Raw genomic sequence first — 15,083 nt, forward strand, 5'->3', positions numbered from 1 at the left:
TGCAAAATTTTGTCAAATAATCAAACGTAGAGCAGAAATGGTGCTGTCAAATGCTGACCACTTAACCCCATCTAGTGCCAAGGTCATCATGGCGCATAGTGGGACTGATTTACGTTTACTTTTTAGAGCAGAAATTATTACAAAATTCTCTATTGTGTTGTCTTCATGATGAATTACTCTCTAATATTCAGCGTTTTGATGTTGTAAACAATGTTCATCTTATTCTTCTTGGGCATACAGCTCTTAAAGTTTAGCCAATGCCTCCTTCAATGTGATAGCCCATTCAGCCCTATCTTCAGCTATCTTCCTCCATCTCCGTACTCCTAACTCCTAACTCCTCCAAATCCTTCTCGACACAATCCAACCATCTCAGCCTGGGCCGCCCTCTATCTCTTCTCCCACCTGGTTTTCCCATAAAAAATTTTCTTCTCAGTCTTGGTGTTCTCCATTCTAATTGAGTGACCTGCCCATTCAAGTCTTCTGACTTTTATTAAAGTTACAATATTTGGTTTGTTGTACAATTTCTCAATTTTCAAATGACTGCGGATTCTCCATCCATTTTGATCTTTAATAGCGTCATAAATCTTCCTCATGATTTTCCTTTCCCATCGTTTTAATTTTTGCTACATTTGCTCAGTCATGGCCCATACTTCACAACCATACATCACTATTGGTTTAATTATTGTATTATAAAGCTGCAATTTAGTTTACTTTGATAGATATCTTGTTTTTATCACTTTAGATAAAGCTTCTGGCTCTTATGTATTTACTACAATCATTATCCTATGTAACTATTGAACCTAAATTCATTACATTCTCTGTATTCTTCAGAGTCAACAGAGATTTTCCTGTTAGGAGGAGATTAAATTCTGGAAATGCTTGCTACTTCTCAGTTCAAAATATTTTGTCTTCCCGTCTGATTTCTAAGAACCTGAAAATTAAAGTGTACAAAACAATAATCTTGCCTGTTGTTTTGTATGGGTGCGAAACATGGTCTCTCACTCAGAGGGAGGAACACAGATTGCAGGTGTTTGAGAATAGAGTGTTGAGGAGGATATTTGGGCCTAAGAGGGAAGATGATGGGGCGTGGAGAAAACTGCATAATGATGAGCTTAAAAATCTGTACTGCTCCCCCAGTATTGTGAGGGTGATTAAGTCGAGAAGAATGAGATGGGTGGGGCATGTAGCGCGCATGGATGGGACAAGAGGTGTGCACTGGGTACTGGTTGGGAATCCTGAGGGGAAGAGACTGCTGGGAAGACCTAGACGTAGATGGGAGGATAATCTCAGGCGGAATCTATGGGAGATAGGAGTCGAAGGAGACTGGATTCTGTTGGCCCAGGACAGGGTCCGGTGGAGGGCTTTGGTTAATTCAGTGATGAACCTTCGGGTTCGGTAAGCCATCTAGTTGGTTAGTTAGCTTTGGTAATCACCTGAAATTTCTTCTGTGTAACTTCCTAAATATCTGGCTAATTTTGTAGGTCACATTTAGTAAGGCAATTCCTCTGTAGTTCTCACATTGCAGTTTATCTCCCTTTTTATAAATAGGGCAGATAATGGCAGTTTGCCAATCAACTGGCATTTCCTCTTTTTCCCATATCATTACAATTAGTTTATAAATTTTGTCCCAAAGTATCCTGCCTCCATGTCTTAAGAGTTTGGCCACTATGCCATCCTTTCCAGGAGCCTTATTCATCTTAAGCCTTTCGATAATCTCCTAAACCATGGTTCTCTCGACGGTTTCTGGACATTATTTTCTGGGCCATAAAATTCAATAACATTTTCATCATCAGCAGTATAACTTGGTTTATTTAAAAGTTCTTTAAAATACTGAGACCATCTGTTCATCACTTTCTCTTCTCCACCTATCAAATTTCCTCCCCTATGTTTACGTATCATGGTTCATGGTTGATACCCCACTTTGAATCTACGAACCTTTTGATAAAATTGTCTACTTTCACTTCTCACTTTAAAAGTTTGCATTTCCTCTAATTTCTCCTCTTCATATTCCTTCTCTTTCTTTCTACAGGTTTTATTTGCATCTCTGCAAGCTTTTTTATATTTCTCTGTTGCTATTCTTGTTTTTCTATTTAACATTTTCTTTTTACCTTCATTTCGTTCATCTATAGCTTCTTCACATTCTTGATCAAACCAATCTTTATGTGCTATTATAGTTCTTTATCCAATTACCTCCATAGCTGTTGTTTGTATGCGACCCTTAATCCGCCCCCATTCCTCCTCTATATTAACTGATTTTGATGGTCCATCTTCAATTTGTTTCCTTATCTCCTCTCGAAATCTAAGTGATGTACCTAAAGTGCTGAGTTTTCCAACATCAGACTTTTGTATTTTCTGTCCTGGGCTCCTCCATGTTGTAGTAATTCTGGGTCTGAATTTTATTTTAACCGTAAAGTGATCACTATCACAATCTGCTCCTCTGCAGCCTTTAACATCAATTATATCCTTTACATGTCTGGCATCAAACAAGACATGATCGATTTGATTTTTCGTTTCTCCATTAGGGGATTGCCATGTTACTTTATGGATATTTCTATGTGGAAATAACGTGCTACTGATAGCTAAACTGTTAGTTATTGCAAAATAACTTAATCTATTTTCATTTTCTTTTGCATATAAACTATATTGTCCTATATTTGGTTTTAGGGATGTATCTTTCCCTAACTTAGCATTAAAATCTTCAACAATGATCGTTCTGTCATATTTACATAACTTTTGGAAGGTTCTGGTTAGTTTATCATAAAATTCATCCTTGATATCACCATTTTTTCCTCTGTCGGTGCATGACTACATATTAATGATGTGTTACAGAACCTTCTCTTAATTCGTAACATACATATCCTTTCATTAACAGGTTCAAAACACAAGATTGAAGATTTTAGGCTCTTACGAACAAGAAAACCAGTACCGAATTCGTTCATTTTATTGCTTCCAGTGCAGCAGATTGTGTATTCTCCTAGGTCATTTATCCCTCCCCCTTTCCATCTAATCTCTTGAATTGCAGCAATTTTTATCTTATATTTGTTGAGCTCATTCATTAATTGTTTCACTGCACCAGGCGTGTACAGACTACGTACATTCCATGTAGCAAAATAGGTTATTGTGCCCATTTTCTTTTGCCAATGTCGTCTTACAGAATCCGTCCTGCCATCACATTTAGGTTTCTGAATCAGTTTATTTCAGAGTTGAGGTGATTAGCCGCCAGCCTTCTAGTTTTGATTTTGGGGTTTCACCACACCTATGAGCCCCCGCTGCCCTATCACTTGGAGTACTTTTTAGTCTGATCCCTACCCTTTGACCTGTCTGGCAAGGGAGGCCCTACCAGTAGCAACGCTACCACCGGCATAGCTCTCCGGGTCATGGGGATACGCAAACTCCATCACCCATGTTAAGGTCCTGTACTCCCTAGGTGGAGAAACAATGTTCATAAAGCAAGAAAATTTAATTTTCCTTAAGGTGATGTGATGCCCCCACTTTGACTAACCTTCTGCATGCAGGTGGTAAGTACAATTAGCATTTCTCTGCTTATAAAACAGACCTGATTTCTGAGCCATTAAGCAGTGACTGTTACTGAAGCAAGATGATATCAGCTCAACACAAGTTCACTATCACTTTCTTTGTCTTATTCTTAACTGTGTACAAACTTTTACAGTTATGAACAGCTGATATCTAACTGTAAAATTCATAAATTCAGCCAAGTCTTCATTGATGTTACATAAGATTCTTGTAACAGAATTATTGTCGATCTTTTCTTTTTTTGAAGAATTCATAACAAATGGTTGAAGAAGATTATAAAAGGTACAGATTTTGTTATCCCTGAACTAAGGCAATCAAAAATGTTTTTTCCAACAGTATTGATCTGTCTGTGATGGTTCACCGTGTTCTTGAATGCCTTTTCAGAACAATGGTCTAGCAAAAGCAAAGTGTTACCAATGCTTAATCATTACCTTCATATTTTACCCCTAATCCTTTGCGAATCGTTATGAAAGATTCATGATTCAATACAGGGGCGTAGATCCAGTACAGATCCTCGATGTCATTCTTCATCTTCATGAATGTTTTCAAGGACATAATCACTAAGACCAAGAAGGAGACAGGAATACACATTAAGCTGGATGTTAGAGAAAAAGGGTTGTGATGAACTGAACTGGGTCTGAGCTGCTTCCAGTGGCAATCTTAAGTGTTAGCAATCCTCAGTGTTCTGCTTCTAGTACCACAGCTAGTGAGTATCATCTCTTTCATAAGTCCTGTCACACGGAACTTACGTAAAATGTTGTTTTGTCAGCAGGATAAACTAATGTAGTCCTGCTGTGGTACACTACAGTTCTTGCCCCCTGAAGCAATGAGGGGACAGGGCACAGCATGGTAATTATATCCATTCCATGAGGATGTAAAAGTAATGATACAGTTTAATTTAATTGAACCACCAGTTGTTTCTGAATCTGATGCAGTCTGCCTGGTATCTGGTTGATTGGCTAATGCATATTTGTAAGAAAGTGGAATTTAAAACACAAGCACTGGTGATACACAGCAGTACCCATTAACCCTTCTTAATTCTTCGTCTGTTCGTCTGCTGTTGCAAGAAAAATTAGCTGTAATTCTTTATGTTGGCTCCATTACTCTTCAAAATATAGAGGAAGATAATATCATCTGAGACTCAAACTGAAATTTAAATGTTAAATATAGTGTGACATTCACACAGAACAAAATTTGCTACAACTTCTTTTGATAAGAAATGTAATTAAGCTTGCAGCAGTGAAATAAGTTCATACCGGAGTCATCAATCATAAGCATGTCAACAACTGAAATTTTAAAAAATACCAGTTGGCTTGTTTGTTTGTGTTAGTTGGTTGTCTGTCCATCCACACTGAAGATCCCAGGATCAAATTTTCATTGTATTTGTTAATAATGCAGACTCATTTGCTGAGGGCATCAATGTCAAATGTAAATACAGAATGATTTTGTAATATTAAATGAAAAGTAAAGTTAAGAAAGCAACTTTTAACTTACAAATAAGAAATATACAAGGAAAACTGTAGAAAACTGAGCATAGTTTATGTCTGGCTACAATTACTATGTCACCTTGATTTATGAAGAAAGCAACTGTATGTTCTTAGAAATGTTCCACCTGAAATTGGATGCAAGAAATAAACAACTCTGTTTGTTCATATCCTTAATTTTTCTGTTTCTGGAGGCCGTTTGAGAGTCTGTGGGGGAAGGTGTAAAGAAATTAAAATGGCTGATTGCAGCTGTTGTCCCAATTTGGATTGTTGCAGGCACCTGATTGGTGGAGCTGTGCGGTTTTGACGCACGAAATGCTGTCAAGAGCTAAGCCTTTTGAAGCAGAAGGAGAAAGCAACCAGCAGATGATATTTGAGTGAGTCTCAGTGTTTGGAAACAGATTGGATATTTATGTTCCCTGGGAACAGCAAGTTTTTTAAACAAGTTCTAAACAAATTAGTTTGGCCCTAACAAAGACCCATTTAATGTATGTTGTCTGTTTTAATGCCAGTGAAGTAGGTGCATTTACATGTGGATAGTTAACTTTAAGAAGAAAACAAATTGCAGGCAGAAAACTACCTGATGGCCAACAGGAAATAAGTAATTATGTTTATATAGGGAATAAACAATTTAAGGGACAGGGAAGGAAACGGTTCCCAAAGCAAAGCACACTTAAGAACAATATTAGCTTCTTTGGAGACCTAAATTAAATTAGCCATTTATCATGAAAGTGACAAAAATGAGAAACACTCTTTGGAGTTTAATTTGAGATGTATCTTTCCAATGGGAGAGAAATGAATTAAATCTTCTTTTGCAGTCTAATTCTGAAAACAGATGTGGTTATGCTCGAACACTTCCTACCATGAGTGGCAAATCTCATAGTGAGTGACACCAAAATACATTCAGGTGATGGAAGAACAAGTGCCGAAGAAATTAAAGAAGCATCCATTCAACACTGTAAGTTTTTTCACACATCTGTTATCATAAAATATAAATCTAAGCAGGACAGAAGGATGATCAGATAATTTAAATTTTAAAATAATCCAGAAGACTGAAGAAAAAGATGAGGGTAGCACTGATAATGCCATATTCTTTCCAAAACCAATAATGAAGGCACTCTGAAGAAACTGATTTAACAAAATGTAGAAGGGGCTTGGTCAGGAAGTGTGATTCATTCTGCTACATAATGAGTTGACAGCTGATAAAATGAAGCATTCGGAGGGGAGGATGCTTGTTAAAACAGAATGTTAGATAACCGAAGGTCAAGTAATTGGGGCCCTACTGTATTAATAAGAAAACCCAGTGCATAGTTTTAAGGCATTCTGTAGTGTTTGTAGATTTTTTTAAATTTCAGTAAACAAAAAGTGTGGTTTACATTCCCAACAGCTGGCTGGGCTATCTGTAGGATGGGGTGAGTGTTTAGGATCCCACTTTTTGACATTATGAAGCATTATATGTTTCATGCTGAGTGACAAATAGATAGAAAATAAACACAAAGCATATTAGTTTAATTGTAATCATAGGATAGAGACAAGAGTATATGTACAGTGTAAGTAAAGTACAGTAAAACTTGCAGATACCGATCTTATGGAATGGACCCACATAGAGTGCTTTACCCAGGCACTGTATACCTCTGGGAATGGCTCCTCCTAATGAAACATCTCGTGTGCAGTGGATCTGGAAACACTGGCAGTAGGTACATAGTAGAATTAAATTAACAGGCTTAGGAAGATACTGCAAAACTTGCAGAGAGATCAGAATTTCATAAGAAACTTGTCAGTACATGACCACACAACTTGAAACTTCCCTCTCAGTAAATGTGACATTGCAAAACACTTACAGAGAGCACCAAAATTTATATTCACACAGAAGACTTCATTTCATGATCCTTGTACATACTCTCTTGATGACTGGAAGGTCTTTTAAACTGAGGTGCTCTATTGCCTGGTTTGCCAGGCTTCAGTCTGCACTAAGCACTCTGTTCCATACCATTAAAGCTTGTGATTTGTACTGCAGGACACCGCATGGGATGATATCAGGGCAAAGTCGGTACTTCTGCCGTACTTCCCGCTTCTCGATGACAACATTGTTGGTGATGATGAAGACTAGTTTGGTGTTGATGCTCCGAGCACTCAGTCTCGCAAGACTGATGACACTTTCAAGGTCAGAACAAGAATCTGCAACATTTTAATATTTGTTGCATGAGAATAAGATTTATTTCTGGTCATTCTGTTACTGTTAGAAAAGGTGCTCTACCTGAGGGCCATGTTGCCTTCAAGTTACATAATAATGTAAATGTTGCTGTTCTGATTAGGCCTTGGCTGATATTTGTTCACTGTAACTCTGGTATGGTGCACAAAGTAAGATTCACCATTCACACTGCCTTATATATTAACTTGGTTCATGCATATAAATGGCAGGTACTAGCAGAACAATGGTCATGACTGTGAACTGTTGTCTGATATCAGTAACATAATGGGTTGTCAACATCTTGAAGTACATTGTTTTCTACAAGCCGAGAATTTACTCAGCTAGTCCAGACATTAGCCATATCTAACATTCTGTAACATACTAGAACTTTTCCAATGAGGTGCTTCTAGCACCCTACCTGCCCTCCAATATATCTGGATGTCCTCTCATTCCACAGGAAACAGGCCATGCCATGGTGGCATGGGATTCACTTAACGTGCTGAAAATGTTTAAACATACCTTTTAAGAATCTAGCTGTCTTGTGGGTTGTAATGCTGTCATATGGTAGAAGATTACAGACGTTTCAGAGGTGAATGCTACCTCCATCATCAGGGAGATTATGATTGAGGCAGCAAGCACTTCTGAAATGTAGGTAAAATTCCACCACATGATGGCATTACAACCCACAAGAAACACATCTTCTTATTCATTGCCATGAGGACTTGAAATTTTACTTATAAATTAATGTTGATAATGTGGATTATGCTGAGGTGAATGAGGTCTGATAATGGACGCTGAGATAGGCTGTATTGAACATTCAGAGTCAAACACAACACAGAGAGTTGTTTAATTTTCATGAGCTTAGTCTTTGTTTTACAGTGAAGATACAATTGTTTCATCATGTTTTCAGAGACATAAAATTTGTCTTGTCTTATAAACACTGCAGTAAGGACATTTCGGTACATATTAATTTGCCTGCCTGCATGTGACTTCTGTAATATGTATTGCAGTTTCTTATTTGTTTCATCACCTCCGGACAAAATCCACAAGCAGCGCCCAACCACAGTGATAACAACTTCCATTAGTTTTTAAGCTTGTATCTGATATATGCAGTGCAAATTATAAAGTTAGGGAATGGAGCTTTTTATTTTTGCCTCACATAATCAGTGATAATTATTACTTAAGTTTGAAAAATAGACAAGAAAGCTACTTATGAGATAAATGGCTACAGGCTTTGACCATATTTAACCAGTTTTATTCTCTACCAAAAATTACTACAGTGAAACCTCGATGCATCGTTTTCGGCGGGGGTGTGAAATAAAAACGATGAATGCGGGAAAACGATAGATGCGGGAAAGCATTAAAATTTTTAAAAAAAACAATGTTTCTCTTTCAAAGTTACTTCTTTTTACCAAAAAAGTCTTTAATGGACAACTGGTTTGTCGAAACTTTACGTTTTAGACCAAACAGAGCACTTTCCACGTTCAAAATGTTTTCCTCGTCACGTTCACTAATATTAAGCGCATAAAAGAACGACTTCACTTTCGCTAATGCAGCGTGTGCTTCGGCAAAACTCGGCAAAGCTTCGGGCTCGCATTCGTCGTCTTCGTCTTCCTCACCACTCCAACCCCCTTTGCGGACAATAACAGGAAGAATGGAAATACTATTACTGCCGAACTCAACGAAATGTAGCTGTAGAAGACCCTGAACCCCTGGAAACAAGATGAACCAGAAGAATGAAAAGTGCCGCCAGCCTTTCCTTTGTACTTGTAATAAAAGCATTTGTGAAGAAATTCACACTGCACATGCCATCTGGCATCGCTGGAACGAAATATGAGTGCACCCTAATTAAAATCGTAAAATTTCTGACAATGAGCACCGCCATTCACTCCATCTATCACCCCTGCACCGCTGACCCTCATTCCAAAAGAATGTGCTGGTTGGGCGACATAACAGGTTATCGCTACTGTGTATTCCAAAAACATTGTGCGTCTTTCGGTATTAATTTATCTCAAAACCCAGCATTTTAAATTCTCAGAAACGATCATTGCGGGAAAATTGTGGGGCGGGACTAAGATTTTTGAACGATCGATGCGATAAAACGATAGTTCGAGGAACGATAGAAGCGGGAAAATGTAACATTATTTTATATGGGATGTATTCGGGACCGAACAAAACGGACGATGCATCCGGGAAAACGATAGTTCCGGGAACGATGGATAGAGGTTTCACTGTATTATGGAATGGATTATATGTTGGCAAGTGTAATTTCACCTGCCTGTTACAGTAATATACATTAGTGAACAAAATTATGTGATGTTAAATATTACGTTTACAGATTAAGATTAAAGACACACTTAGGTCATATTCGCAACCTTGAATTTATTCCCAAAAGAATAATTCCATCATGGCAGGCTGTATTCATCAACTGACCATAGACAAAGTCCACAGCTCATGTGGTTAGTTGCCAAGTTCTCAATGTGGAAGTCCAGGTTGAAACCCAAGGCAGTCCATGTATGTTGGGTAAAATGACTCTGGGACACACTCATCTCAGATATCTTTGGTTCACACAGACACTAGATTGTTATTTGTGGGCTGTAATATCAGGTTTCTATCAGACACATTTCCAGAGAGGCATTTGCCTCCCTTCAGGAGGATAACAGTAATGCAGAATGTTGCAATGTTAAAATCAAAACATTACAAATTAAAATCAATAATTTAAAATATAGAGTGGTCTGTGGATTGTATAAAATCTATTGTTGCCATGTGTGATGTAGCTCTGATTTTTTTCCTTTATCAATGCTAAATGAAAACTTGGGACCAACTTTACATGGAGCGTTAAACATTTATTATTATGGGGTGACCATTTATTATCGTAATTTATGTTTAGTGTTTGCTTGTATAAAGTTGTTCCACTGGCCCAGTGTGTGTTGTGATCATCAGTGGTGTACCAATGTTCTAGTTCTTTGTTAACTACAGTGGTATTCTGTGATAATGGGCCAGTTCCTGGTTTCCTGACTCGTGTTCTACCTTAACTAACTAACTAGATGGCTTACCGAACCCGAAGTTTCATCACCGAATTAACCGAAGCCATCCACCAGACCTAGTCCTGGGCCAAAAAAATCCTGTCTCATTCAACTCCTATCTCCCTTAGATCCCACCTGACATTATCCTCCCCTCTGTGTCTAGGTCTCCCCAGCAGTCTCTTCCCCTCAGGCTTCCCAACCAATACCTGGTGCACACCTCTTGTCCCATCCATGCACACTACATGCCCCGCCCATCTCATTCTTCTCGCAATACTGGGGGAGGGGTATAAATTTTTAAGTTTGTCATTACGTAGTTCTCTCCAGACCCCATCGTCTTCACTCGTAGGCCCAAATATCCTCCTCAACACCCTATTCTCAAACACCTGTAATCTATGCTCCTCCCTGAGAGTGAGAGACCATGTTTTGCAGCCATACAAAACAACAGGCAAAATTATTATTTTGTATACTTTAATCTTCACATTCTTAGAAATCAGACAGGAAGGCAAAATACTTTGAACTGAAAAGTAGCAATTATTTCCAGAATTTAGTCTCCTCTTAACTTCCTTTAACATCATTTTGATTTGTTATTGTTGTTCACAAGTATTTGAACTTTGTCACACTTTCAAAGGATTTATTAGCCACCCTAAGATGATTCTGCTGACAAGATACTAACATGTACTTAGTTCAAAATGCTGTGAGAACCTCAAATTTCACATAATTTAACTCTGTTCCTCTAATTCAAGCATGTCAAACTCGCGGGCCGCATGCGGCCCACAACGAATATTTTTGCAGCCCAGCCAATATAACGGTATGTAAGAAACGTTTTAATAAAAATTTCGTAACTTAATTTTTACAATATCCTGTTATACATAATTATTAATAACGAACTACAACGTTCGCCAAAGACTGATTACTATAATCGTGTTGCATCCATTTCCCTTACGCGCAGGCGCACCATTTCCCCCCACTAATACTAGCAGCCGATTATATACCTACTACCACGTGCCAGTGCCACGTCATTAGTCTTGTACTGACTTGTTTGGTGTGCGTAACAGGAAATATTTCGCTTTCGGAGAACAAGGAAAATAGGTTTATTTACGTTACGCTTATTAATTTGTGCAGTTATTCAGTGTCTGGTAAGTTAATGTTCACGAAAAAATATTAATTTTTATTAAAATGTTCAATTATTTTATGTTAACGATTACTCATTTATTTCAGCCGTTTGTATTCAGCATGTCTCTATCGAAACCAAGTGGTAGTAAAAATAAACGAAAAATTGCTGACGAACATCGAAATTTCCAAGAAAAGTGGGAATTGGAGTATTTTTGCTGTGAAGTAAAAAATAAAATAATCTGCTTGATATGTAATAATGCTATTAGTGTACCAAAGTTATACAACATTAATCGTCACTATGAACAACATAAATCAAAATATGATAATTACGAGGGATTAATGAGACAAGAAAAGTTGAATGAGCTCAAGTTGGGACTGAAAAAACAACAGTTCATGTTTACTAAAGTATCACAAGAAAGTGAAGCGGCGGTGCATGCAAGCTACATCTTGTCGGAGTTGATAGCTAAACACTCGAAACCTTTTACTGAAGGTGATTTCATCAAGGAATGTCTAATTAAAGCTGCAGAAATTGTTTGTCCTGGAAATGTGAAGGCTTTTCAAGCAATCTCTTTGTCTCGAAATACAGTTGCGGAAAGAGTTACTTATTTGGCCGACGATTTAAGTATTCAGATCAAAGCAAAATCATCTAGTTTCGAAGTTTTTTCCATTGCCTGTGACGAGAGTACGGACATTGGGGGCGTAGCTCAATTAGCTGTGTTTCTTTGTGCTTGCGACACGAATTTCAACATTTTTGAAGAATTATTGGAACTAGTACCGATGCATAACACTAGTACAGGACAGGATATATTTAACTGTGTTTTTGAACTTCTGCAAAAATACAATCTACCTCTGTCAAAATTAACTTCTGTAGCTACAGATGGAGCTCCTTCGATGACCGGAAAAAACAATGGTTTCGTGGCATTACTGAAAAGAAAAAAAAAAAAAAGAGAGAGAGAGAGAGGAGAAAAGAGTGAAATTTATGTCGGATCCAAGATTCATCATACACATTGCATTATACATCAAGAAGTATTATGCGTGAAGGAAATAAACATGGAAAATGTGTTGACATCTATCAAAAAAATCATCAATTTCATAAGATCTCGAAGCTTAAATCAGCGACAGTTCTCTGCTGAATTAGACAGCGAATATTCCGGTTTGTCCTACTATACCGAGGTACATTGGCTATCCTGCTCCAAGGTTCTTAAACAATTATGGGACTTGAAAGAAGAAATATGTCAGTTCTTAATAACTAAAAATCAAGACACAAGCCTGTTTTTTGTCACAGTATGGTTGCAAGATTTATCCTTCATGGTTGATATAACAAAACACTTACATGATTTAAATTTAAAACTGCAAGGAAAAGATCAGATCATCACGAACATGTGTGGCCAAGTTAAAGCATTCAAATGTAAGCTAGTTCTTTGGGAAAAGCAGTTGAAAAATGAAGATTTAACGCACTTTCCGACATGCAACATGAACAAATCAAGTTTAAGTGAAACTGCATCAAATCAAAAATACGCAGAACAAATTTTAAGCCTTAGAACTGAATTTGAAACAAGGTTTGCAGATTTTAAATTTTTGGAAGACAAGTTTTCTTTGTTTTCTTCGAATTTTTTAATAAATATAGAATCAGTACCTAATCAAATGCAAATGGAGGTAATTGAGATCCATTGCGATTCAGATTTGAAGGCAAAAATCAGTGAAATTGGCGTGCCTGGATTTTACAAATATTTACCTGCCAGGTTTGAAAATACACGAAAATTCGCATATGAAATTATTTCCATGTTTGGAAGTACTTATCGGTGTGAGCAGTTATTTACAATTATGAAAGGAAATAAGTCTCCTGTCAGATCCAGAATTACTGACATTCACCTTGGGTCAGTTTTGAAAGTAATTACTGCGAACAAGATTTCCCCCGAAGTAGGAAAGATAGTAGCAGAGAAGAGATGCCAAGTGTCAGGAAGAAAACAGTAATTTTATCGTTGTTCTTGTTCTTTTTTTTTATACTATACTTTTCGAAATAAACCTACGTTCCTATGAAAATTGAATATATATATATATATATATATATATATATATATATATATATATATATATATATATATTTTTTTTTTTTTTTTTTTGGCGGCCCACATAAACTTAAAACCTTGTTTATTTGGCCCATGTTAGCCTTTGAGTTTAACATGCTTGCTCTAATTTCTGTACATCATTTCAAACTAATGCGCCTTTGCATTGTTGCATAAAAGTGCATTGCAGTCTGTAATCCCAGATTTAGAAATATGAAACATTATTCCAGTCTCTTCCTCACTGTGTCAGATGTCCTTACATCTTGGCTGTTTTAGTGGCCTCTCATTTGTTTCATTTCCAGTTTTCTTAAAAATTTCTATGGCTTTTCATTAGTTTTATTCTGTTGAAACCATCTTTTTTTTAAATTTTCCATTTTCTGTTAATTTCAACTGCTTGTATAACTATTTACAGTTATGCTAACACGCAATGCTTATGGTTTCAGCAGTCTTAAATCACATTTTTGTTCTCTTCTTAGTATCGATTGGTGAATGTAGTGACTCAAAACACAATGTCCGTACAGTCGTGTGACATGCGCTGGAATAACCGGAAAGAGTGGGCTATTTATTTCTCAGTGCTCTGAGTTTTTACCCAGCATTGTTATTTTGTGTTATGTGTGCATAATATCTTGGTTTGCCCCATTCAGTGTGATGGCTTATTTTCAACATTATCAATAAGGCTAGGGACCTACTGGCACGACTAGAAGCGTGCGGTGTGTCGAGTTTTGTCACGTGTGGCTGTTATTTGTATTGCTTTTTAGATGCGAAACCCACTGACGCGGCTGCCGAGTCTTGCACGGTTAAGTTTAGGAACGCGGCACACAGGCAGCAGAGCTGTCGCGCGCAGCTATAAAAGTAACGAACTTCAACCGCAGCGAACTCAGTGACGCTGCAGGTCTCACGCGGGAGCCGGAGCTGTATGTGAGTTGCGTGTATTCAATATGGCGATGTCCGAGAAATCTTTTGACACAGAGTTGTTCATTATGGAAATTGAACAACGAGCAGCACTGCGGAACAGCGGTATGAAGGATGAAGGAAAAATTCTTGTCGTGTTTGCGTAAATCATTGTACAGCAGATGGAATGCACATTTTGTGGAACGTTCCAAGAACATGGGGGTGTATCCAGTATCTTCGATTTTGCTTTTTCCGACGACGGATATGATAGAACAGTAGGGCTGCTATCTCTTCAACCTCCATTTAGATACTGATAAATGCTTGCCTTGTGAAAGTTGCGAGTTAATAAACCGCACACGGCTAGTCGCGCCAGTGGGTCTCTAGCCTAACTCAGAATATATGGCGTACTGTACTAAGCTGATCAATGAAAGATTCACTGTGAATGGAGTGCAAGGAAGAACATTTTGCATCACTTAAGATAATATCCAATATTTTCAATGAATAACTGAGGAAATCCAGGAAGTATCAGAATGAGTATAGCTGTTGTCTGAACTGAGGTTTCTTCAATGTAGTATTCAGACACATTTAGTTGAAATGAGATCTTAATATTAACCTTCCATACAATGTTACAATGACGTGAAAGGCACAGATGTCTGAATTGAGTACCTGCACTCATGAATTCATTAATTCCCCCATAAAGGTAATCAATTTTACTTCGTCATTTTGGCACTCAATGTTTTCTCAGCATCTCAGGTTTTGCTCTAGAAATTTTACTTAC

General features: G+C 37.5%; 1 protein-coding gene across 8 annotated transcripts in view; it reads left to right on the forward strand.

Moving 5' to 3' along the window:
- Positions 1–15,083, forward strand: part of LOC110839791 (uncharacterized) — a 53,118-nt gene that overhangs the window by 10,622 nt on the left and 27,413 nt on the right. For 3 of the 8 annotated variants that reach the window (XR_015532686.1, XM_087340805.1, XM_087340806.1), the window contains exons 4-7: positions 5,295–5,395; positions 5,837–5,976; positions 6,596–6,715; positions 7,036–7,182. Coding sequence is in view for 3 of the 8 variants with exons in the window: in XM_087340805.1 (XP_087196931.1) it covers positions 6,612–6,715; positions 7,036–7,182 (251 nt within the window). In the remaining 5 variants the exon portion in view is untranslated. Of the gene's footprint in view, positions 1–4,025; positions 4,241–5,294; positions 5,396–5,836; positions 5,977–6,595; positions 6,716–7,035; positions 7,183–14,172; positions 14,333–15,083 lie in introns of all 8 variants that reach the window. The other 5 variants (XR_015532682.1, XR_015532684.1, XR_015532683.1 and 2 more) reach the window with 4 other exon arrangements.

The sequence above is a fragment of the Zootermopsis nevadensis genome, unplaced genomic scaffold (assembly GCF_977971745.1).
Source record: "Zootermopsis nevadensis isolate Lab colony 2312 unplaced genomic scaffold, Znev_1.0 Znev_ptg000061l, whole genome shotgun sequence".
In the NCBI taxonomy this organism is placed as follows: domain Eukaryota; kingdom Metazoa; phylum Arthropoda; class Insecta; order Blattodea; family Termopsidae; genus Zootermopsis; species Zootermopsis nevadensis.